General features: G+C 44.3%; 1 protein-coding gene across 4 annotated transcripts in view; it reads left to right on the plus strand.

The window, feature by feature from the left end:
- The window catches only part of KATNAL2 (katanin catalytic subunit A1 like 2), a 67,838-nt gene that overhangs the window by 29,128 nt on the left and 12,516 nt on the right, over positions 1–26,194 (plus strand). For 2 of the 4 annotated variants that reach the window (XM_006183804.3, XM_032470735.1), the window contains exons 3-13: positions 2,183–2,349; positions 3,702–3,744; positions 7,717–7,834; positions 8,919–9,017; positions 11,172–11,270; positions 11,476–11,553; positions 14,441–14,539; positions 16,493–16,556; positions 16,744–16,862; positions 21,328–21,419; positions 23,601–23,711. In XM_006183804.3, coding sequence (XP_006183866.3) covers positions 2,183–2,349; positions 3,702–3,744; positions 7,717–7,834; positions 8,919–9,017; positions 11,172–11,270; positions 11,476–11,553; positions 14,441–14,539; positions 16,493–16,556; positions 16,744–16,862; positions 21,328–21,419; positions 23,601–23,711 — 1,089 coding nt within the window. The remainder of the gene's footprint in view (positions 1–2,182; positions 2,350–3,701; positions 3,745–7,716; positions 7,835–8,918; positions 9,018–11,171; positions 11,271–11,475; positions 11,554–14,440; positions 14,540–16,492; positions 16,557–16,743; positions 16,863–21,327; positions 21,420–23,600; positions 23,712–26,194) is intronic. The other 2 variants (XM_014558458.2, XM_014558459.2) reach the window with 2 other exon arrangements.

Raw genomic sequence — 26,194 nt, forward strand, 5'->3', positions numbered from 1 at the left:
TCCTCTTATGGCCTCAGGAGTCTACTGTGTATTTACAAAGCATGCACTTCCCCTTTCAGCCACGAGATGGCCTCTTACACATCAAATCAATGACAATTCTACTAGAGTTGATCATTTTCCTGAGACCTGCTGGGAAAGGGACTTATGAGTGGATTATTTCAAGATGAAAAGTCAACTCTAGGTATTTTTAAGGGCATATCACTGTCAGAAAAATAGACCTTCCTTTAATGAAAAACTGACAATTCAGTGAAGAGGATCGATTACTGTGGACTGGAATAAACCAAGAGAAGGCTTTGTAGGGAAGGTGACGTGAGCTGTTCTCGAAAGACGTGTAGAATATGGATAGACAGAAGTGATGGAAAGATGTGAGGACATTCAAGGCAGGGGCACCAAGAAAGAAGGGGCAGAGTGTAAGTGGAACAGTCAGGTACACAGAAGGACCAGAGTCCAAATGTGCGAGGGTGAATGGGTGAGATCAGACAGTGGAAGTTCATGCATGTGGGTTCTTCTAGTTCCGCACATGCATCTCATTTGGCTTGAGTGCCTGTCAACAGCCTCCCATCTCTCCTACCGTGTCTTTCTCATAACTGCTCATGCCTCTTCCTGCAGTCCTGTCCTGTCATCTTACTAAGTTCAGACCTCATTCAAGCTCAGACAGTGGAACAGAAACACACAGAAATGGTTTTGTTTCCCTGGTCGGTCAGTTAGGAAATACGGCAGCTGCCATCATCTATCTTTTACAGTTTTATTTAAGTCAGAATTCTATGATTCTGGAAAAAGTTCAGAATACAAAGTGATGGCAGGAAAGCGATCTTCATATACAAGCAATCTGTACTGTATGTTCCCGTCTTCCTTTTCTTTTTATTTTTAACAAGTTCATACAAGTAAGTATATGGTATTTAGTCATTAAAAATGTTTTGAAAGAGGGAAAAGGTTAACAGTCATTATCTGAGTGATGGGATTTCTTCTGACTTTTTATTTTCTAGTTTTAGTCTTTGGACTTATCTGTATTTTCTATTTTCTATTACTTAGTTTATCTTAAATGAACATGTATTACATCATACTAAACAAAATTTTTTAATAAAAATGGATTCTGTTTTTCTCTCTGTAAAATGAGGATTAAGACATAGAGCAGAAGCCTAGTGAGCCATTCTTAAGTATAGAAGCTGACTGACAATTGATGTTTGCAAATTCTTTAAAATTAGCCAAATCATTGGAAATAATTATGGCAAACTCTTTGAAGAAAGTTCAATCTTCTAACTGATCTGAATCTGGGGCAGGGAAGAAAGCATAATAAAAAAGAAAGCTTTCTCCCCTACCTTCCTAGATTTAAAATCAAACAGAAAAAACTCCAGCTGCAGGGAGAATTCTTAATCTGAAGTTTTTGGATAAGCGCCTGCAATTGTATGCTAATTTGTGCATATCGGCACATTTTTCAGGAGAGAGTTTTTGGTTTTAAAAGAAGTTAAGAACTCAGATTGAAACCTGGGGAGTTTTTCCACTTTCAGAGGATTGTGAGAAAGGAGCTTGCTTTTACTGCTAAGACCACTTGAGTCAGACAGCCTTAGGATGGAGCAGGGTAAAAGTGAGCCAAGAATCCATGGTGAAGACACTTCTTACATACAGAGGTACCTGCTAGTGTAGTCTGCGAGTGATGAAGAAATGACCAGAAATAATACATCCAAGTAGATGACGTCTTCCACTGCAGATCCTTGGTGATGGCGATCTGCGTTGTTTTGGAATTCCCTTCAGAGCTCATGATGTTTTCTTTTGAATTGCCTCAGTGATGGGCAAATCTTGCCTGTTGGGGTTGAATTTGGGTTTTCTCAATTGCCAAGTGTTACCTGAAGTGAATACTGGTGGAGAAAGAAGTGATCAACTTGGGCAAATAACCATTTTGTCGAAAAAGAAATGAGTGTGAATCACAAGACATTTTCTTAGTTGACTCATGTATTTGACTTGTAAGTCCTTCCAAAATGTTTCGAAAGATAATATTTGGTTATACTTAACATACATGAGGCTCTTTATTCTGTAGGCAAAACTCATACATTGTAGTTTTCATCTTACATGCTATTTAATGTAAGCTTACTATTTGTATTGGGTCTCTTTGGACTTCTAATGCCTTTCTTTTGTTTACCTAGAGTTAATTTTTTTGTTTTTTTTCCTTCTGTGAAATGGCCAGATACATTGATGCAGCCAATGCTTTGGAGCAAGAAACGAAACTTGGGCTACGACGCTTTGAAGTTTGTGACAACGTCGATCTTGAAACTATCTTGATGGAATACGAGAGCTATTATTTTGTAAAATTTCAGAAATACCCCAAAATTGTCAAAAAGGCATCAGACACAGGTACATGGCTATTTTCCGGAAATAAGGCTTTATCTCATCTTTAATTTTGTGTTTTTTCCTCATTTTATTCCCAGATAGATGATAACCCTTAGCCGGCACTGAAGGAATAGACCAGAAGGACTGGGTGGCCGCTCTTAGATCCAGTGCAGGAAAATTTAAACACGATTGTCTGGACATTGACATCCTTTTAGTCATGTTGGCATTTGTTTGAGGAATATTTTGGGTCAATGAAAGCAAAACCCCAGTGTATCACAGGTACTTTTTAGAAGATCAACATTACTGTTTCTTGAGAGGTGAAAAGAGCTGTTGGAAGACAATAAATGACAGAAGACTTTTTTCTTGTTAGGAAGACCTATTATCTATCTTGAAAATAACATGAAAATGAGTATTGGTGAGGCTAATAGCTCATGTATAGATAATGAAATGCTTTTGAAAGCCATCAATCCAGATACTGATCAATATAATGCAAAGACCCAGTATAGGTTAGCAGTCAGGGAGGCTGGCTGGAGGAAAGATCTAAAGTTAGGGCCCTCTTTTGTAGTGACATTGACTTAGAAGTCTGTAAGTGGGGGAAGTAATTATAAACCAAGGGAGATCATTGTCCTGTTTACAAGGCACTTGTTAAGCCACAGACTTTAACATTTCATGTGGGGACCAGGAAACCAAGAGGAACATCAATTAAAAATAGCCAGGGCCAAATCTCTGAGCTGGAAGGGGTCCGAGAGAGAGGTGTTTTATCTGAGCTCCCTTCCAGTGCCGGGTTCAAAGCTCCACATCGTTGGCTGGTTGTTGGATCGGGGTTTTGGCAGAAAAAAACACTGACTCCTAACCCCTGGGCCACCAGGACTATTGACATCAGATTATTGACATGATCTGATTTCCAGAATGCTAGTTCTAGCTTGGAACCACATTCTCCTGGGATGCTGGACTGCAATGTCTTTCTTTTAAGGTAAACCGGCAACTGATAAGTGTTCCCTGCCAGACTCATGCAATCATCCTGGTGTCCCAAGGACCACAGAAAAATGGTGTCAATTTCATGAAAACTTAATGAAATGGAAACTATAAAGCTAGCCCACATTGGAGGTGCCACCGAGTTTGTGGTCTCCAACACGTTTAATATCTGACGCCTTCGGGGTCTTTGTGTGGAAATGCTTAGGGAACACGGACTTCTTTCCCTTCGCTGGTAATTCCACTCCTCTCTAGGTGAGAACAGAATCTTAGAATTTCTGGATTCTAAAAGGCTATAGCACAGATTTTAAGAACAATGGCAAAAGACAAATATACCTGAAAAAAATCACTTTCTCTTACAAATTTAATCTTTCCTTTTCTTCCCAATATCTGTTTTGCCACAGCAGAAAATAATTTACCACAAAGAAGTGGAGGGAAGACCAGAAGGTAAAGTCAATGGTAATTCATCTTGACCAACTCAACTCTAGGAGTTTGTGAGATCCATTTCCAGAAGATTCTCCAGTGCGGCTCCATGTCTGCCCACCAGCTATACCAGCCTGTGGCCATGTGACCACGGGTTCCCCTCATGTTACAGATATCCAGGACCTGGGCCAATGGCTGTCACCTCTCTGGTTTTACCACACGTATTTGCATCCCCGATGCTCTGTCTTTCTAGACTGGGTGGTGCGAAAAGTATGGATCTCAGAGATTAAAAGACCCAGGTTCAATTCCCGGCTCTGCTACTTACAAGTTTAGAGCAAGAGACACATGGTGTGTTCCCGGCACCTAGTAAGCATCCAAGAAATATTATTTCCCCTCTTCAGATCGTACCTGTCATTACCTTGTGCACTCCCAGATCACCTGTCCTGACTGTCCGAGGGAACGCGAGTCTGTCTTTTCCTCTCTTTTTTCTTACACTCACCTTCTATTTCTTTCTCCAGCTTCTCAAATCCAAATCTTATTTGGGATTTGTGGGCATCTGACTGGAGCCCCTCCGTCTCTTGACTGTTCTGAGTTGACACAGTCTCCCCCACTCTTATCTCAGTGTCCATCCCGTTCCCCTCTTCCCACTCTGACCACACCCCTGTCGTCAGCGCCTGTTCAGAGATGCCCAGGACGGCACAGCTCTGACATCAAGGCCTGTGAGTTTTTGCTGTTACAATAAAGCCAGGAGGGGAGGTTATAGCACAATGGTAGAGCGTGTGCTTAGCACTTTAAAAATAAATAAATAAGCCTAATTACTGTCCCCCCTCAAAAAACAGCTAATAAAGCCCAGACCTCAGGGAAAGGGGGATGTGGGGTTCCGGGAGGGGCCCCACAACCATTCTGGCAGTGAACAAAATTTTTAAAAATCTTAGAATGCAATTGAAAGAAGAAAACTTTGATTGTGATGGAAGCAGCTCCTTAGACCCTCAAGAGGTGTCGTGAATCCCGGGAGCCCCACTGGGCTCCCTGCTCTGCGACTCCAGCCCCGGGCCTGTAGCCTAAGAAGGAAGGGATGGAGACACCTTACCTCTTACACGAGCCACGAGGTTTGGCATCACTCATAGAAGCGTCGTGGGGCCCGGCCTGTTTTGTGATAGTACCCCCAGTGACACTCGGCCTTAGGCTGCCTTCGCTTTGTGCTGTTCTTGAGGAACTGTTCCATCTTTTTGACCAAAGCATTACTCTTTTATTTATAGTTTCCGTAAAGCTAGTCAAACTCCAGTAATAAATGAGAACTACTTGTGAATACTAACAGTGAGGAGCATCTTAAGAGGCCAGCTTTGGAGCGCATTTGGATTCTGCTTGCTTTTCAGGCACACGTTGATGCCCGGAGCTTCCTCAGCATTCCTTCCCCAGCAGAACATTCTGTGAACAAGTGGAGCAATTTGCTGCCCTTTGGGGCTGGGGAATGGGGGCTCAGGACAGCTCGGGGTTTCTCCAGCCCCTCTCCGGCTAGCTGTTTGTACGCGGCCACATCGAGGTTGGTTAGCAAGTGGTTGGAGTCAGGAAGGGTAACTAGGAAAGTGGTGGATGGTGTTTGTTTCTAATTTTATACTCAGAGATAATTATTGAAGTGAGAGGTTGGGTCGTGAGACTGGCTATTAGCAAATGAAAGGGCTTTTCTCTAATTCTTGCATCTCACACCAGAGAGCAAGCTCCCGCTCTACAGATTTGCAGATGACCCAAAGGAGGAAAAGTCATCCGGTGTGATGGATGACAGAATCAGGACACCAAAAGATCTTGACAATTTGGGAGACGGGTCCAAAATAACAAGATGAAATTTAATGAAATAAGATTTAAGCTCCAACCAAAGATCACAACAGAGAGCTCTGTCATAACAAAATCCAAGACCTGGAAGTCTGAGTTAACAGCAGACGCAGAGTGAGTCGACAGTGTGATGTGATTGCTACTGTGGTCTTGGGCTTCATCAATAGGAGTACAGTGTCCAAAAAGTAGGAGGTGACTCTGTTCTGGTCGGATGACAGTGGACAAAGAGAAGATGACGGGGATGAGGAAGCATCTGGGCGCCAGGTAACCTTAGGGTTGCTTGGAGCAACTGTTTAGCTTGAAGAGCAGAAGGTTGTGTTGGGGCGAGGGTGGGCGTGGCCTACAGCAGCACAGCCGTGGTCCTCACTCTCTAAAGGAGCATTGGGCCTGCTTTGCAGAATTCCGCAGGGCACTCCAAGGACTGGTGACTAAAGTTAAAGCCGGGTGAGTTTGGTGTCGTATTTGGAAGGATTTCACAGCTCATAGAGCTGACTGGAAATGAACTGAATTGCTTTGCACGTTAGTGCACTTGCCTTTGGTCACGTTGAAGTAAGTCTGTGAGTCAGTTACCTCCAGGGGGAAATCAACGTGGGAGAATACACTCCTAGCTCCTTGCCAGCTTCGCAAAGATCTCCTTACTTCATTTAAATCAATGCTTCGAAGCTGTTTATAAGGGTTTGTGCTTGTGAAATGCTTGGTACTCGTTTCATAGATATTTCATTTCTGTACCAGCAAAAGCCCTGAGGGACGGACCTTCTTCTTCTTAGTTTACAGATGAAAAACAGATGCCTTGAGACACCACCAGGTGCCTGCCTTTTATGACACCCACCCCAGTGTGCCCAACGCTTGGGTCACCACGGGCGGACGTGGGTGGTGGTATTGGCGTGGTGGGATTGCTGGCCAAGTAACTATGCATTTATATTAGACACAAACAACTTTGTCTTTCCCACGAAGAAATGGAGTTGAAATAGCAGCTCTGTGAGACCGCTTAGAACACGGGGAGAAATTCTTTCAGCAAACATCCTATAAATGCACTACATGTGAAGGACCAGAGAACCAAACAGCTCCTCTTGGGGAAGCTCAGGTTCTGTCCCCCGCACATGTCTGCCTCTTTCTGGATGTCATCTCCTATCTAAGAATATTCCAATACTGAAAAAACGAACAACAACAACAAAAAACCCCCCAAAAAATAAATTCCAATACTAAATCTCATATGGACTTATGAGGATGTAGTGAACAGATTTATTTTACCTTTGAATTGATGTATGACACAAATACAGTCAAATGTATATATGTTCTTTTTTGGGGGAGGAGGTAGTTAGGTTTATTTGTTTATTATTATTTTTTCAATGGAGGTACTGGGGACTGACCCCAGGACCTTGTGCATGCTAGGCATGCGCTCTGCCACTGAGCTCTAACCTCTCTTCAGTATGTACCCTTGTAATCACCACATGTCCAGCCGCTCAGCAGGCCCCCTTCCAGTCAGTACTCCCCATCTCCACCGCAGTTGGCTATTCTGACTTCTAGCCCCATCAATTCATTTTGCCTTAAGTGAACAACATTTGGTGAAAACTTGTTCAGCAAATGTGAATGATCTGTGACAACAGAGATGAGGTAAGTTTTGTTTTCCTTCCACGAGCCCCCTCTGATGGTTCTTATACACGGCCCGAGAGGTACTTTAAGTGGGCAGGGTACACCCAAGCAGACCAGATTAAAACGACAGACAAATCCCTCGGTTTCCTAATGTTTCTTCATTTGAGCCAGAGGACTCCTTTGTCTCCTGCACCTTTCCCCTGGCCTGAGTGCTAGTCTTTAAGGAAGGTGGGGAGAAACATTGGCAGAATTCTTATAAGGCAGTGTGTTCTGGGGACATAAAGCTATCTGCAGAGGCCAGGTGGTGTGAAGGGAAATGAAGAGAGGGAGCTGGGGGGCCTCCAGGAGGAGGTGAAGCCTCTAGCCCAGTCTTGGAGGAACCCAGAGGGTAGACTGATGAGGGCCGGGGCCAGGATGGGCAGGGTGGGAGGACAGTGCAGATGGTTTTGCACCTGTAAATCTTCTCAGAACTCTCTTGAAGCATGTTACCCAAGGTGATTAGCTACTCAATTATTAAATTTATTTACATATTGTTAGAATTATTTCCTCCAAGGTCTTTGTTCCCTCCCCCAGGGTGATGAGTGACAGTTGTCAAAATCTTCCCAAGATCAACCAGCAGAGGCCACGGTCCAAAACCACAGTGGGGAAGACAGGCGACGCCAGACCCCTCCCCAAGGAGCACCCTAACCAGGTCGGGATGGCTTTGCTTGGCGTTGGTAAAATTGCACGTGGCTAAGAAGCAAACCCAAGAAAAACGTCACATTTATTTGTTTATTGAGGACAATTTGATTGTGTTAGATTGTAGATTTTTATCCAGCACACTGGGTTCAAGTGACAGGCAGATCCCCGGGCTTCCAAATGTTCCTTCCACTGGGCAGGAGGATTCCTTCCTCCCCACAGGCTTGCTCCTGGTCTGAGTGCTGGGTGACAGGCCTTGAGGGCTGAGTCCTAGGCCCCATCAGAGCAGGAGGGCCAGCTTGCTGCACAACTCAATCCTCCTGCCCGAGGGAACTGTGGGCGCCAGGCCTTCCTGTCCCAAAGCTCGTCCCCAGGTTCCTAAGTGTAGCCAGGGGTGGTGTGGCTGGGCTCAGAGTCTCCTGTTGGGTTTCTGCAAGGCCTACATGGTTGGTCCCCACTCCAGACCTCCACATGGGACTCCCTGTGCGAGGAGATGGGCAGCAGGAGGAGAGAGCCCAGCAGGTGCGTGCAATCCCTGCCGAGAACCTGCAGCTTTAGGGCAAAACATACCAGCTTTCACAGGAAAGAGAACCAACGGGAATGGCGGAGAGGGCCGGGGAGAAGGGGCGTCAGAGTGCCCGGTGGGACAGACAGACAGCATCGCAAAGTCAGAAGGAATCTCGCATTTGAGGAGGCTGTGTGCTTCTGAGTGTTGCAGACCGACTCGGGTGGAAGGGAGGGGAAGCGGGCAGGGAGGCTGAATCGCACGGGAGGCTGGTTGACTGTTGACTCTGCTGTGTCTCCAAACTCAGCCACCCTGACCGCAGGAGAACAGACAAGCCAGTGAGTGGCAAAGGGTTGAGGCCCAACAGTTTCCTCCACTGGCTGTTCTGCTCGGAGCCCGTGGCTTCCTAGGGCGGTTCCTCTCAGTGGCACCGGCAGTTTATTCATCTTGTTGGATCTGCCCAGAAGTGATGGAACCACACATGGGGTTCCCTGTTTACAGAACAATCTGGGAAGATGGGACGGGCAGCTACAACCAGCATCTCTGAGTTGCTGGCCACAGCTGACTTCTCACCGTCTTCCTCTTTCTTCAGCAGCTTGTCAATCACACTTACGTGGGAAGTGCTGACTTTGGCTTAAGCGTATCAGGACTCAGCAAAGCCAGCAGAGAAGAAAACGCGCGCCCGCAAAAAGTAAGTGGAACTCGTGAGCCTTACACTGAATGGGGAAATTCCTTTTTCTTTTCGAAAACGAACATTTTTAAATGTTATTTTTGACACACGGGAAAGTTAATATGTGATGATCAAAGGTTAGTTGCGAGGTGAACTGGGAAGAGTGCTGGCTGAGGATGAGAACCCTGGGGCTAGTCTGGATCTTGCTTCTGGATAGATGGAGTTTTTTTTGTTGTTGTTTTTGAATGAATGGCCTGCATCTCTAAGGGGCTCAGTGTCCCATTTGTAAATTGCAGGGTTTGGCTGGGGAGAGATGGCTTCTAATGTTCCTTTTGGCTTAAAAATCCTGTGATGACAATGATAACCTGTTCTGCATTATTTAAGGAGCTGTGACCTCATACTCTTTCTCTCCTGCCCTGAGAGTGGTAATGGATCAGTGGTGTCCCATCCTCCTTGGAGACTTGGCTCCAGCCTTGAATGTAATTTAATGTGAACCATGAAACCTCAGCTGAACATACATCGTACCTTCAATAGTTATTTCTCCCCCTTTCCTAATGAATCTCATTTCCTAATTTCGTAAATAAGAGTCTCTCAAACAGAAAAGACCCATATTGGGTGGTTGTAGGACAAAGGTGGGTAAAAACATGTCATGTGGAGATAAAAAGCAACATCGACACCAGTGTGTGTCTCTTGATTGTAAGTTCAATGGTTGGATTTCTGTAAGTCATCCGTCTCTCTTCCATCACACGGGACTGCTGACTTAGCTCTGGCCAGCAAGCCTCAGGCAAACTGAACTCTCGTGTTAAGGGCACTGGGAGTGTCTCCCTGGAGGTCAAAGGGAGCCGCTTCATTGGCCTGAGCTGGCTCCTCTCGGGGGTGATCACTGGAGGTGGCACAGTTGAATCAGCACCTCCCATGGAGAAGTCCTTCCCTGCTCGCCGTCACCTACTTTTGTCCTGTTTTGCTGGTCACGTGTGTGCCCAGCCGTGTTGGGGCATCAGTTGCTGGCATGAACATCTCACACTGATGTGAATGGATCTTCCTGATCAGGTCAAGGAAGGGGCTGTTTAACCCAGCACTTAACCTTTGAAAGAGTCTGGCTATAAATCCTCTTTGCAGCAGAAATGTCCTCAGGGTACAATGTGGCAGAGTTTTCTCCCTAATGTTTCATAAGCTGAATGAGGGTGTCTGATCAGGGGCCCATCTCCAGGATGGGTCTCTAGTCGCCATCTCGGAGCCCCTGGCTTCATGATTCTCAAGTCCCCCTGAAAATTTAGTAGCTGTATTGTTCTTAAAGGCACATGCTTTGGAGTCAGGCTGGCCAGGTTCAAACCCCCGGGTCAGGCCTTCCTGGCTGTGAACCTTGGGTGAGTTGTTCAGTCTCTCCAAGCCTCACTTCTCTCACTTGTGAAATGGAAATAACCACTGGTGCCCACGTTCAGTGTCATAATGAACAGAGAGCATTAGTACAGTGGGGCACGCCCAGAGCATAATAAACACTCAATAAATGTTGGCTTCTGCTATTGTTATTTTTTACACAGCATCCTTGCTTGTTCCTTCTGCCTCTAGGGGAGACAGGTGGCATCGGACGGAGTATGGGTATGGGAGACAGATATCTGGGTTTCAATCCTGGTCTTAATTCACTTGTTAGCTGTGTGGCCCTGGGCAGGTCACTTAACTTCTCTGGCCTAACCTTCACATCTTTGAAACTAGGATGGCACTCCCGATGAGCAGAAGTGTCTGAAGAATTGGAAATAATCCTCACGAGGTCCCTCGCACGTCTGCTTTGTGCCAGGCACTCTAGTGGGTGGTGGGTGTACGGTATAATCAGTAAATAGGAACTGTCATCCTTCTTCTGCCAGTGAGTTCTTCCCGTGTGAAACGTTGTAAAGGACGAGACAGTATGGGGAACAGATGGTGTGTCAGGGGCTGAAAAATGCTGGGGGGTTTTTATTCAGACCCACGTCATTCTGAAGAATTTATTTACAATTGTATTTCTTTCCTAGAGTGCCCTGGCTTGAGGAAATCGTCTTGTTCATTATTAGCACAGAGTTAAGTTCCCTTCAAGTTCGCCCTTCTTCCCGAGGTCCATGCATGTGTCTTGCTTTAAGGAAGCCGAGCCATTAAGGATCGTCTCCTGTTTTAATGGTGTAAATAACCCTTACTCCCTTTCAGGGCCAAATCATTGACTTCCGAGGGCTGCTCACAGATGCCATCAAAGGAGCCACCAACGAACTCGGCTTGAACAGCTTCAACTGCAACCCAGACCCCTCAGTAAGTGGCGTGTGACATTCCCCTTGCAAACTGCCAAAATCCAGACGAACTTTAGGAATAGAATCTTGAGTCCCGAGAAACCTTGAGATCAAGTCAAAGGTCATAGCAACCTGCCAGGGTTTGTGTCACAGAGATCCATGCCCTGTTTTTCTTCCTAAGTGATGGAGCCATATTGTAATGCGAGGCTTTCTATTCCCACCATCAGGAACGGCTGCTGAAGCCTCTGAGTGCATTTATTGGCATGAACAGTGAGATGCGAGAATTGGCAGCCGTGGTGAGCCGGGTAAGATCTGATATTCGATTCACAAATTTACGGAGGCGGACTGGGGCTCCTGGAGCATTGTGGGCTGCTTCTTTTATTAATAACAATAAATATGATCATTTATTTATAAAGTGCCCCCACTTGCAAAGGCACTCATATTGTTTAGAGGCACAATAATGCATGATAAATAAATTATAGAATCATAAAATTACAATACAAAAAGCCCACCATCTCACTACAGAGGCCAAGAAAACCCAAAGAGAAAAAGACATAGAGTGGAAGGGACAGGTGAAAGGTTTTAGAGCTGAGCCAAGAGTTAAGGAAAGAAAGCCTCTTAGAGAAGGAAAGAGCCCGTCTGCGTCTTGTTGAAATAGTCAAAGCCTAGAAGTAGGGATGTTGGGAGTCTGATTTCATAGTTGGAAGTTTCCATGAGAAAACAGATTAGCAGGAAAGCTCTTACCATCCAGACTCCTGATTTTTCAAGCTGCCCCCAGAACCTAAAGGCAGTGAAGTCTAATGGTTAATGACAGAGGCTCTGGAATAGGTTGACCTGGATTTGATGTCTAGATATTCCTCTGTGTGACTCTGGGCAGGTTCCTTGGGAAGAGAGTAGATTCCTGAGTTACAGGAGATTTCTCTAATTTCCAGCGATCTCCTATTTAATGAAGGACTGAAACCTAGGCAGGCTCAGACAGATGTTTAAAATGATGCAGAAAAACTGCAGAGCTGCTCTGAGGTCACGAAGGGTTCCCTGGTTCTCTGTGCAGCCCAGCAGTTGTCCCCTGCATGCCTCTGATGTGTCAGGCATGTGCTGGCGGCTGGAAGCACAAAGGTGAGCCAACCAACACAGTCCTTGCCCGCAAGAGTTTCTTGTCCCACCAGAAAGGTGCACTTGGAGAGTGTAAAGGATGGTTCTTGTTGTGCCAAAGAGTGGGGAGGGCATTAGCAAAGACGATACACAGGAAATAGCCATGTGAAAAAGACTAGAAGAGGGCAGGGGAGGCAGTCTGGGCAGAGGTACACACCTGTGTGTGACATTGCACAGCTCATGCAGTGTTTCTAATGAGCCAAGAGGGACGCAAGGGGTGGTGGGTGATGGGGCGGGAGGGAGAGCCCAGGATTCCTGAGTGCGGGCGCTGTGAACTGGGCCCAGGCTGCATCAGGCTGTAGGGGACGGGGAACCTTTGAAAGGCATCCATCAGGAGAATGGGATAATCAAATGTGCCTTTTAGATAGCTTGTTCTAATGACAGTGTCGAAGGATGTCAAAGAAATTGAGACAGGGAGACCAGCTCTGAAGTTATCACCAGGGAGCAAGGATGAGGGATTGAGCCAGGCTGGTAACTGGGGTACATAAGAGAGCAGAGAAAAATATTTTTTATAATCCCAAGTCAATAGTCTTGTTACTGTGTTTGCAAAAGGATAGCATGACTAGTGATGATGAACTTGTAGAGTGGAAGTGGCCGGAAATGCTTCCATCTGGAATCCTTTCTAGAGCACCATGGGAAGCGGCCAGCCAGCCTCTGCTTGAATGCTGACAGTGACGGGGAGCTCACCACCTTGAGAGGCAGCCCTACTGAGTTCTGACTGATGACTTTTGATCAATATAAGGAGGAACTTGCTATTGGGAAATTGAACACTCCCATGTGGAACTCAATGTCAACTCTAGGAGAGAGCAAGAAATACTGAGACCTTGAACTCCAAGGTGGCTGAATCCCCATTGTGTGCCAAGCTTTCCCTAAGAAAGTGAGGTAATGAGTGTTGAGTGGGCCGGCATGCAGGTCTGTCCTTTAAAGACAGGGTGCTTCTCCCAAGATTTTGGAAGACTGAGCCCTTTCTCTGTCGTCTCACCCAGGAATGGATCATATATATTCTGCACCACCAAAATCACCTGCATAAATAGTTTCTCTAATAAAAAGTGTCTCCCCTGGTGGAGGGAACCGGGAGGTTGAGGGAACAGGAGTGGGAGCCTAACAGCTCACCAGGATTTAAAAAATATGTTTTTATATTTTTGAACCAGGTGATTGTATCACTTATTTAAAAATTAAATTAACATAAAAGTATTTTCCAGATTGTTCTGTAGTCACTCAGAATGACTTTAAAAGGGCGAGTTTTTTCTTTTTCTTTTTTTTTTTTTTTTTTGCTGTAACATTCTAGATATTCAGTTTGCCCGAAATAGCTCCTACTGAAAAAGGCCCCTGAGTGGCTCTTCTGAGCATCTTCTGAAATTGAAGTTTGGCAACTGTAAATTACTTATCAGTAAAAGCTACCGTAATTGATTATCCTCGGTGGTTGCTGCAAGGCTCTGCTCTGCGAGGGGAAAACTGTACTTTTGCTTGGTTGTTGGCGTCCTTGGATTTTGTTGAAGCAATCACGCCTGATGGAAGTAGGGAGCGATCACTGGGGAAAAAGAGAAATTGGTTTCAGAGGAGCATTATCTCTTTTATGCAACAAATTAAGAAAGTGTTTTCGAGATCAAGGAGCAAGAGAGAGGCCGGGCAGCAGCTAGGAACCATGTTTTGAAGTCAAAGCTAATGTAATTTGAAGGCACCTTCTGCAGCTTGTTTGATTAGGGTCGTAAATCAGCATGATTTGCTATTGACTGAAGACAGGTCTAGTCTGTCGTTAGGAGATGGTTTTTTTTTTCACCCTAAAAGTGCCATATTATATCAGCAATATCTTCTTCAGGGAAAATCACTGAATATTTTCATGGCATCCCTTTACTGAACTAACTCCAAGTATATATACACATATGTACTATATGTATATACACATATATTTGCTATGAAAAGTTTTTATCACAAGCACTCTGTGTCCTATTGTAAGTCCAGTATTCTGCTGTTCCTGTGTTTATTACAGCTGTGCAGGAGAACATTAGTTTTAACAAAATGATGAAATCTGCATTGCAGGACATTTATCTCCATAATCCGAACATCAAGTGGAATGACATTATTGGGCTGGATGCAGCCAAGCAGTTAGTCAAAGAAGCCGTTGTGTATCCCATCAGGGTAAGGATGGGAAGCCTCTGGGGAGCTATTTCTGTTCATTCTCCATTGGACAAGCTGTAGGTCACACACCCACCAGGAAGAGGAGGACAAGGATGGTTTTCTGTCCACAAGTTAACTTTTTGCCTGTATCACAACGCTTTGTCCACACCGGAGCACCAAGGCCCAGTCCATTCTAGGCAATTTGACACCATGTTATGTATTGGCTGAAGGCAGGTGTCTGCTCTAAGTGGTAATTTAAGATCTAAGACTCTAGTATATATGATTTGTCAGTTACTATAGGTTCAAATCAGACAGCCTCCCTGAAAATACACTTATATAGAAATAACCCCGTAGGAGGGAGCATCTCACTTTGTTTGCATGGGTCTCCCCCCGCACCCAACACCCCTATCATCTGGGGCTTTGCTGTGGGCTGGCTGTACAGACGAGACAGCCCCTTCCAGGGCATCAGTCAGGAGAGCCATTGTGTTGCTCTCATTGCTCATTCTTAATAAAGCTTTGTGCAGTGCGGCTCACTAAACAGGAAGAAAACTAGAAAAATGAGACTCTGCATGTTTGCTTTACAGCAGTGATGATGGGAAGGTCAGTGTACCACACAGCTTTTGCCCCACAGTGAGTGCAACAGAACAACAGTCACGTGTTCATTTGCAGTTCTAGGGGTAGGCACTTTGGGCTGGGCTCGGCGGGGCCAGCTCGTCTCCTCTTCTACTCCTCATATTTGCTAGTCTTGATTTTCAAGTCTCTTCTTACATTCACTAAGGTCCCATGGGCCAAATTCACAAGGCCAAGTCCGGATTCAGGTGGTGGAGAAATATACTCTGCCTCTTGGTGGAAGGAGCAGCAAACAGTTGTGGCCATTTTTGGTCATCTCCCGCAGTCAGGGTTACAAACTGATTTTCTTGAATAATCTATTTATGCTCACCTCTGAGCCCTTGCAGCCCCGGACTTCTGGTTGCTTCTATTCTAATGAGTTATTCTGATCAATACATTTGGATTGTTCTTTCCTTTCTTACTTCCTGTGTCCCGACATGGGGATGAGAAATATACTGGGGTGCAGAATGAGCACCAGTGTATTCCCTGTTTCCTCCAAGTGACTCTATTGTGCAAGTCTTCTAGAAAGGCTAGACCATCTCACTGAATCTCTCTGGATGTGTTATCTCCGTAGTATTGTAAGTACCATATGATGTCGAGAATTTGACTTTAGCAAGAAGCTAAAAACATCTAGTTATAATTTTACTGTTATTTTCCCTTCTCCCTCCTTCTCTACCAACTCTACCTTCCCTCCAGATTGTCTGAATTTGAACTAATGGGAGAGACTCACTGAAGTTCCATGCGTGTCCTGTTTGGAGTCAGTGTCTCATAATATATTCTGCACTGGATGGTCTCAAGCTTCCAAATCAGGCTTCACCAGAGCTTTGAGCTTCATTCACATGCACCTTTATTTATTTGTTGGTTCTAGTGTGCATCTTAAAGAGCATCCCTGCTTCACATCATTCAAAAGATTGCCCAGTGCTCTGCATATAGAACTCTGGGAAAAATGATATGCATGCAAGAAATGATGAAAAGGAAAAGTACCTACATAAGCCTTTCTTCTCCTTAAAATGCTCTTTTAAAATGCTACGAAAAGGGGGGAGGGTATAGCTCAGTGGTAGAGAAGCCCTGGGTTCAATCCCCAGTACCTCCATTAAAAATAAATAAATAAACCTAATTACCTCCCCCACACAAAAAGAAATGCCACAAAAAAAAAAAGCCATGCATCCCATCAAATGTGAAGGTAAAATTGGGATAAATAAGATGTATACATAGAGATCGAGAGAAAGCCAGCCTTCAACAAACGAGGGCCCAACCCAGAGGCATGCAGCGCTTCTCTGGTTTTCCTAGCTGGCCGGGGTGGGCTAAGGGCGGGCTGGCTGCCGTACAGGTGCCAAACCTCATCGTTGTTCCTTGTTCCCATAGTACCCACAGCTGTTTACAGGAATTCTTTCCCCCTGGAAAGGACTGCTGCTCTACGGACCTCCAGGTAAACGAAGCTTTCTGTTCTGGCCGTGGAATTAAGCGTGCGTGCAGAGGATGAGCTGCCCCATCTGTCCTCACTTCAGTGACCGCTGAGGAAGCACCTCGTTCTTGGCTTGTGCGACTGACTTCTGTCTGTAAGCAGAGGAATGGAGTTTGAGGGTGACTCGTCTTTTATCCACCTGTGTCTCTAGGTACCGGAAAGACTTTACTGGCCAAAGCTGTGGCGACAGAGTGCAAAACAACCTTCTTCAATATCTCTGCCTCTACCATCGTCAGCAAATGGAGAGGGGATTCGGAAAAACTTGTCCGGGTAAGGGTGCTTGATTTGGGTTTTTTCAAATAAGTGCCGGCCGAAAACAGTGGTACAAAATGATGTTACGTCGTATCTGTTTTTAAATGACTTACATGTTCGACATCCTAGATCTTAATTACCAGAGACCGGGAGGTGGACTGACTGCTCTATGCGGGTATCAGTCGTGCCCCCATCAGCAAACATGATCTCCCTCCCTTTGGGAATTTGACCAACAGCTCTTTTTTGATTGATGCAACTTAAGAATGCAAGCTGGAAAAGATTGTTCCTGAAGTGGCCTATTTTTCCTTCGTTCAAGAAGCATTTATTGTTATTAAGCATGTGCAGTATATTCAGTTAATTTTTTTAATGTATTTTCTTTTTTATGCATTTTTTCCTATTAAAGCAAAGCTGAATAGGATTGTTCTTTTTTATCTTAGTTATTATTTTTGTGTGTTGGGGGGAGGTAATTAGGTTTATTTACTTATTTGTGTTTAATGGAGCTGCTGGGGATTGAACCCAGGACCTCATGCATGCTGAGCATGCGCTCTACCGCTGAGCGAAGCTCTCCGCCCCTTACTCAGTTAACATTTATTGAGAGGGTGTGCTAGTCCCTATACCAGCTACTCCAAGGAAGGATCAAGAAACTTAAAACTTCGTTATTCTTTCAGATGCTCTGAGCAGCTTTCCTCCACGGTGCCCATAGCCTGCAGGGATTTTTCTTCCCTTCAGAGACTATTTCCATCTTTGCAATATCTCCTTCATAGTATATAGTACATTGTATATTATAAATTTAACTCTATCTTCCAGTCGCCTTATGAGACACCTGTTTTTGATTTATGCCTCAGTGTAATGTGGATCCTTCTCAGAAACCTGTTAAACTCTCGCGCTCTGTAGGGTGACTGATAAGTCATCAATACTAAGAGAATCTAAATCTGATACATCTTCTGAGAAGAAATTACTCTAAAATTCTGCTTAAATTACACTGCCTTGGATAGACTCATTTTCAAAATGTTATGGCTTATTTGGAAGTGATAATGAAATATTTTTAAAGGATTAATTTACCTAAAACAGTCTATTATTTATTACTTTGATATTGTTCCCAAGTTACTTCAAATATTTAAGTTTTTCTAAATTCTTATCACCCCTAGCAGATTGTAATTTGTGGAAATCTATGCTGACATCTTTTATTTCATTGTTCTTGAGTCTGACTCAGGGCCAGATGGAGTTTACACTTAGCTGCTCCACGTGATTCTGGTTAGCTAGATTTCAGTTAGCTTAAATCTAACTAACTAGAATTCTTATCTGCCTGAAGACTTTTTTTTTTTAACATTCCTTTTCTGTGTGCTGAGAAACAACAAAACTTACAAGAGTTCCCCAGAATCTGTTTAGATTCATCTCCTATTATGAAAAATGGTGTTTAGAACTATGCAAGGTGCCCAGAGAAAGAATTCCTTATGTCCCCTGGACAGGACTTTCCTAGGCAGAAGAAGAAATTTAGATGTTTTATGCCTATTCTTAACAAAGATTTAAACTAAATGGATTTTCTTGTTTAATGTTGAATAGCCAGGGAAGTCTTTTAACTAGAATGCTTCATTCTGTGCCAGCATTTTATATAAAGTTTTCCTCTGCTTCAGTATTCTTTTGTTAGACTTCTAAGTCTAGGAAATGATTCTGCCCCCAGTTTCTTTCTTTCCCTTACCATATATTTAAAAAGTAATCTTTCTTACAGAACGAAATGGTATATAGAGCCCTGAGCCTTCTCCCCAGAGGAAATTATTGCAGTTGCTGGTGTAGCCTTCCAGGGCATTGATTCAAGACCTTGTGGGCTGTTTGCACTTAACAACATAACTTGAATGTTGTTCCACACTATTGTGGATAGACAGAACATGTCTTTTATGTCTGTGTGGCGTTTCATTGCATGAGTATACCAAAACGTGATTAACCAGTCATTTCTTAATGTGACATTTAGGTTGTTTCCAGTCTCTTGCTATTATGAACAAAACTACGCTGAAGGGTCTTTGCATATAAGTGTAGTGTAGGGCAGTTAGTTTCTTTGAAGTAGAGTTGCTGGGTCAGAAGGAAAGAAAACCACTGATTGCCAAGTTCCCTGCCAACAGGGTTGTACCAGCTTACACTCCCATCAATGGTGTGTGTGTTTGCTTCCTTGCACCCTGGCCAACACCAGGTGGTACCCAAATTCTAAAATCTGTGCCAGTCTGATAGTGAAAGTAATATTTCAGTGCTCACATATGCATTTCTTTAATTGTGAATGAATTTGAGCATCTTTTTATAGATTTAGAAGATACTCGTATTTCTTTTTTTCTGTGAAATACAGTTTTACTTTGGACATTAAAAAATAATTCAAAGGGAGAACAGCTAACTTCTGCTAACCTTGAAGGATCTTATTATTTATCCTTTCAGAAATTACTCTATTTTCTGAGCCCTTAGAAAGAGCCTTAGATGGAAAACCTTGGTCATGCTGTCAAGATTCTTATTGTGAAGCTTTCAGGTAAAGCCCTTCAAGACCTTCCCCTAAATCAGAGAAGCTTTCCTACCATTTGCTTCTCTTTCTATTGCAATTAAAGGGTTATTTATAGGGAACCCTTCGGTTATGTCTCTCCCTCGTCCCTAATGTTTGTGCCTCTTAGGAGTTGATGCTGTTGAATAGTTGAGTGGTGTCTTTAGCAAATGCACACACCTGTTGGTGCTTACGTCTTTCAGCACTCCCCCTCCAACCCCCAGTTGTATGATTTAACTTCCTCTAAGTACTTTCGAAAATTTTAGACTAATGCTTCCAGAGCACTTACCACTTACCCACTTACATTCTCGGGCCGTGGGAAGAGCAGTGTCTTCAATATGGGGTCGTGGGCTCCAGGTGTGGGTCTCCTTCCAGCAGGATGTTTGGTCTCAGAGAGTCTCCTGGTCTCTCTGCACCTTAGGGAGCTCCTTAAAAATGTGTATCATTCTAAAAGAATTCTAATACTCCCATTTTTCATTGGATAGATTGCTGCTGTTGTAATTATTCTTAATAACAGGTATATTCTTTTTGTGTATATATATTTTTTAAATAAATTTTTTATATATATTTTTTGAGCTTTTCTTTTTTGTGATGGGAAGACAAGCTACCTGCTTCTAATGAGGTGATCTCTGTTGTGTCAAAAAGGCATTGGTGAGGCTGCCGCCCCCTCTCTCCCCATCTTTGGAGACAGCCTGCACTGTGTCTACGGAGTGTGTACCTACTTTTACTCCAATCTGAGCACCCAACCCTCACACCTTGTGGCCTCTCTCTTGCCTTTCGATGTATCCCTCTAAATAAATCTACCTTTACTCCAAAAAAAAAAAAAAAAAAAAAAAAGGCATTGGTGATGAGTGTCCCAGCACTGACACTGTTCTCTTGAGCTGCTTAGGCTGAGCCAGTTGTCTTGGCCAAATGAAACAGGACTCTGTGAAAGGAAAACACTTGGGCCTCAGCACAGAGGCACCACACACATAAGCAGGGGGGAAGGCGAGGTGTTTCCCGCAGGCGGGCCTGGAAGGGACGACCTGCTCCTACCGTGAAAACCACAGTCTGGCCTTTCGTGAGCCCCTCCCCTCTTACTCACTCTGTGACGCTTTGCTAGTGCTAAGTGATGTGGAGAGTAGGTCGCCTATGCCTATCAAAGGACACCTGTTCTTTTCTAAATCTCTAATGCTTTTGCTGATCAACCGGTGAAGAATTGTATATGGTGCTCAAAAGATCAGTTTCAATGTTAAAAAAAAAAAGGTATGTTTTTTATACTCTTTTCATCACCACCGCATCTCCCTTTAGAGCTCTTTATTTTGTTTTTATATGTCTGTTCTTTTGCTGGTTGCTTTCCTATTCTTGTTCAGTCTATAATGTTTTATTCTGGGATGGAACATTTTACTCAATTGGGAATTGCCTTCAGGTACTTATGCCTACCAAGCAGCAGTGCTGGGGACCCCGTGGAGTAATTTGGGGAGCAGAAAAGGGCAAAATTCTTCGGCCTCGCTACCCATGACCGAAACTGCACCCTCTTCCTGCCATTCTTCTTTCTGAGAATAACCCTCTTGTTGTTCCTAAGTGTTAAAGGGAAAAAAAATCATTAAGTGATTTTACATGTGCTTTTGTGTCCATATAGAACATGTCATTAGCAGGGCGTGTCAGGGGTTAACTAACCAATTGGAAGCTCAGGAACTGAGTTTTATCTGAAGCTCTCCCATTTATGATTAGTAACCTTGAGCCAACCCCTTATTCTCTCTGGCTCTAATTTTATCAAGTGATAAATGGGAATAATTGGACCATCCAACCCCATGGGGTGGTGCTAGGGAGAAATAATCATAATGATTATAAAGTTGTTATGAAATAACAGAGTGCAGCATAAATGCTTAATATGGCAGCCATCGTAAGCTTTTAATCTCTGGGAGCATCTGAGGACTTTAAGTAGGTGAATTTGAACATGTGGTTGCTTTTCTCCCCCACCAGGTGTTATTTGAACTTGCCCGCTATCACGCCCCCTCCACCATCTTCCTGGACGAGCTGGAGTCGGTGATGAGTCAGAGAGGCACGGCTCCTGGGTAACAGACAGGGTTTTTTTTGGTCATCACTTCTCCCCTCTTGTAAGTGTGTTTGATGGTCGGAAGCCCATCGACATTTACCAGCAGAATGAGCCTATTAATAAGCCCACAAATTTTCTGCAGACACACGGAAAGGTCTTTAAATTAGATCCTGTTAACTGAATAGCTGATTTAAGTAGTTTTTATAACCGGAGGAAATGTCCTGCCCCCTCCCCCCTTCCCCACAGAGTGGTTTGCAGGCCTGAAGATCACCCAGCCCCACGCTCCCGGCTGCCGGAACGGTCCTGGCGGCTCAAAACAGCTGCCCGTGAATGCCTCCTCTGGAGCCAGAGGGGCTGCCTGCGGGGGACGGGGCTGCCAAGGGCCAAGTCCCGGGAGGCAGTTCTCGACAGGGTGTGTGAGGCCAGGGAAGTCACCACTTCTCTGTGACACCAGGTTGTGGCTCAGCCTGCTCGATTTTAAATATGTCACATGTGTTACCTCTAAAGATTAAGTGTCCGCTCATGTCCCCAGCAGGAGAGAACATGCCGCAGACTAGTAAGTTTCTCTGTGCGCGTGTGTATTTTAAGAGTGCCTTTCTGTCTTCCTCAGGGGTGTTCTTTGAACCTTTTTACTAAACCTGGTGTCCCTGGCTTGAAAAAACAGACCTCTGGGTAATCTCAACACAGCTGCATGTATTGATGGCCTCTAAACGCCTGTCATCAAGGCAGAAGTCATAGTAATAAAAAGCAAATAATTATCTCATTGGAAGTATAACTACAGTGCCGTTTATGAAATTTTACTTATTAAAGATCATTCTCCCAGCAGGGAAAACAACCACTGAAATGCACCCAGGATGCATGGGATTCATGTCGGTGATTGAAACGCGACAGTTTCTGTGGCTTAACGGGTGCTAGTCAGCCCCAGGCTGGGCGCTCTGCCCCTCCAGACCGGGCCTGGTGGGAGCAGGCAGCTGCCCGGGGGCCAGGCTGGTCGCCCGCCGCACTGCCGCGGTGGTCACTCCCTCTGCAAAGCCCCGCGCACCTGGCCCGCTTTAACTTACGGTGGTGACACTCGCTCTTAGATGCCCTCTATCCGTCTCCGTCCCCGGGGTTCTCCACAGCCCTGATTGAGCTAATTTGGAAACTCTTCATCTGCTACCCAGGCGTGTGTCAGTTTCCTTGTCCGGAAGTTTCACACTAAAACTAGAGTCTTCAAAGGATCAGAGCATAGGAGCAGGTGCTCTGAAGACTTTCGAGGTCATATTATGTTAAAAGAATAATAATTACTGTAAATGCTAAATAAATATGTAACTATACTGTGAGACGGGCTTCTCTCTTAGATAGTAACGGGTACCGTTTCTTAAAAGACCCAAAACCTTGGGCTGCTACTGTATACATGGAGAGATGAGAATTTGAATACTGTGTTGTGCTAGAAAGGCATTTTTGGTCCTTTTAACTCAGTCTACACGAGTGTAGAGGAAGGAGGGCCTGCTGGAGGTGGCCAGTGTTTAGAGCTAGTTTCTGCTGTGCGGGTCCGGTGGTGTAGGGAGCTGTTCCTTGGCGGGAGGGTCACAGACAGTGGTGGCAGTGGTGGCAGCGGGGAAATTGGAGGGTGTATTTGCACAGAAAACCGCTTCTAATCTGCTGTGTGAGGAAAGCATAGTTTCTGCATCATTTTCTTGCCTCTTAGAAGAGAATGAAACAGATTCTGTGTGGTATTTATTCATCTGTCTTCTGGAGTAGTTTATATCCATAAATTGGGCTAAAAGAAATAGTGTGTGTAAAATACTTTCGTGCCTGCTATATAAATAAAAAGGATTATTTTCAATTAAGTCATTTTTTTAAAAAGGGTAAATAATACTGCAGGTAGACACACCTGGGCTGCCTTTAACCCACCAGCACCACTGTCTCCCCTTCAGTTATTTTCTGGTTCACTGCCAATCTTTGGTGCTCTTTTATATAATATCTTCATTATATTCATTTACTTCCTTTCTTTTACTCTCTGTTTGAAAATAGTACCAGTTTCTTATTTTCTCCAACCCTGGGACGAGTAGCTCCCGAGAAGGTGGCGGGGAAGGGGCTGATTGTCAGGAGGTAGACCCAGGCTGCAGTCACTGAGTCCTTGCTGTGGGTGTCACTCTTGTCACGGAAGCAAAGACCCTGCCTCTCGGGAGAACCTCACCTCCTCGTCTTCCTCTAGGGGAGAGCATGAAGGGAGCCTGCGGATGAAGACGGAGTTGCTGGTGCAGATGGATGGGCTAGCTCGCTCTGAAGATCTCGTGTTTGTCTTAGCAGCCTCCAACCTACCGTGGTAAGAGATCTAGGGAGTACGTTTGGAATACATTTCCGGGAGCCTCTGAGTACAGATGGAGGTACCGTGTTGACCACTTTGGGCAAAGTCTCCTCGTTGGCTTTCAGCCTTGGTCCAGTCCTCAGTCCTTGCTCTCTGTACTGCGAAAGGATCTGCCTAGAAAGAAGCTACATAGGCCAGGGTTGCCACTGACAACATTTAAAACGGACATTCTGAGCTGAAAGCCAAATGATTTACTATGTTTAAGCAGGACTTTGGCAGAGAACTACAAAATGCTAAAATCTCCAGGACTTAAAGACTATTCCAGAAATAATACGGATTTTAACAGTGTTAAAATTAAACTTTTATTTTTAAGTTAGGAGGAAAAACCTGTAATGTTGCACAGTAAATAGGAAGCTAACTGATTTCTAATTGAAAATACAATCTACTCTTAGAGTCTTTTATTCAGACTGTATCCCAGAGTGGTGTAGGAACAATTCTAGAAGTAGGACTGGGAAATAAGAGATGTTGACTAGAGAAAAACAGTATCTACTCGGAGAGAATATTTTAAAAAATAATTATAATCCCTTTGTAGTTCCAAGAATATTTTCGCATACATCATTTCTTTCGAGCTGCAGGTGAGACAGGAGACAGATAAGGAAACCATTCGCAGAGGGGGACCAAGGTCAGAAGAGGTCAATCCACACAAAGTCAACAGCACACTGACGGAGCTGGGACTCCTGACACCTTTCCCCCGTCCCCTGTCCTGTCCATTTCTGTTTCCACGTTCAAAGATGAAAAGAGACATTCTTTTGTCCATGCTTGCTGGTCCTCTAGGTCCCCCCAAAAAGAAGTCCCTCAAAAGAGATAGGATCTCCGTGTGTAATCTATTATTTTAACTGTATTCATAATTTCAGCCTGGCTCCACCGCTTCTCAAGTTTAGAAGGCTTTTCTAATGTGCTAACGTGATCAGCATTTTACACTTTGAAGATAGAGGTGTTTACACACAAGGCGAAAGTTGAATCCAAACAAAGAACCATCATTTAAATGTGGCCGTGAAATCCTTTAGAGGAAGAATCTCCATTCCTTCCCCTGTTTGAAACAGAGCTGAGCATAACCACGTTACTTCTGTGCCAGGGGACCGGAAGAGTCAGCTGAGGAGGGTGTGTGCAAAGCGGAAGGCTTGGTGCATGGGTCTGGGAAGGGCTGTGGCGACGAGGGACAGAGGGACCCCCCCCCCCCCAGGAATAGCTAGGTCTTCGCTGAGGAAGCCATTGTGTTGCCGCAGTTTCCCTAAGGTGATCAGTTTTGGGTAAACCTCAAATAAAATAGTTCAGAGAAGGAAAAAAAAGCTAGTAAACAATCAAAATTAAGAAATGAAATGAAGGAAGGCTTTTCTGAAGGAACTGCAGCTCATGTCAAATGGTAAATACGTATGTGCTTACTCTAGACTTAGAAGTTAGATTGATTAGATTCAGGATCAGTATAGTGTTTTAGCAAACATACTTCATAGGGGGTGCCGTGAGCATCACACTGCGTCGCATGCAGAAGTACGTAACGCCCTGCTGCCCCCTTTTGGTGTGTCAGGCTCCTCCAGTGCACAGCTCCCATCCATAGGTTTAGCATCCATTGATGACTTTGCCTAAATCACATATTTCTCTAGGGGTGTGATTCTGTCATTCCTTCTGATTGACAGCTGGAGTTACTCTCTACCACAGAACTTTCCCCCATCCAATAGGGTCGTTTGGCTACCCTGAAATATAGTTTATAGCAGAAAAGTAGGATTCCTTCTCTTTGATTTTTAGATTCATGAGTTGCTGCCCTAGCAATCTCCAGTGGTGACCAGTGAATCACCACCCCCCACCTCCGTCTTATCACGATCTCATGACTTGTTTGCTATAACCTCGTTTCTTTTTTTTTTCATAGCTTTATTGGTAAAAAGTTCACATACCATACAATTCACCCATTTAACGTGTACAATTGAATAATTTTAGCTATATTTTTTATGGTTGTACAACCACCACCACAATCAATTTTAGAACATTTTTCTTCACCCCAAAGAGAAACCTGATATCCATCAGCCATCACCCCCAAATCCCCATCCCCGGCACTAAGTAAACACTCATCTATTTTCTGTTTCTATAGATTCGTCTCTTTTTATACCTAAGAGTGGAATCATTATGAAAACTCTGTATTTAATCATTTGGGGATCTACTAAACTGTTTTCCAAAGTGGCTGCACCATTTTACATTCCTGCTAGCGACGGATGAAGGTTTCAATTTCTCCACATCCTCATCAACACTTGTTGTCTGTCTTTCTGATTATAGTCACCCTAGTGGATGAAAAGTGGTGTCTTGTCTTTTTGATTTGCATTTGCATAATGACTAATGATACCGAGCATCTTTTCACGTACTTATTGGCCGATGGCATGCTTTCTTTGGTGAAATGTCTTTTCAAATCCTTCGTCCACTTTACAATTATTGAGTTATACGATTTGTTTTAT

This window comes from Camelus ferus, chromosome 30, assembly GCF_009834535.1.
Source record: "Camelus ferus isolate YT-003-E chromosome 30, BCGSAC_Cfer_1.0, whole genome shotgun sequence".
In the NCBI taxonomy this organism is placed as follows: Eukaryota; Metazoa; Chordata; class Mammalia; order Artiodactyla; family Camelidae; genus Camelus; species Camelus ferus.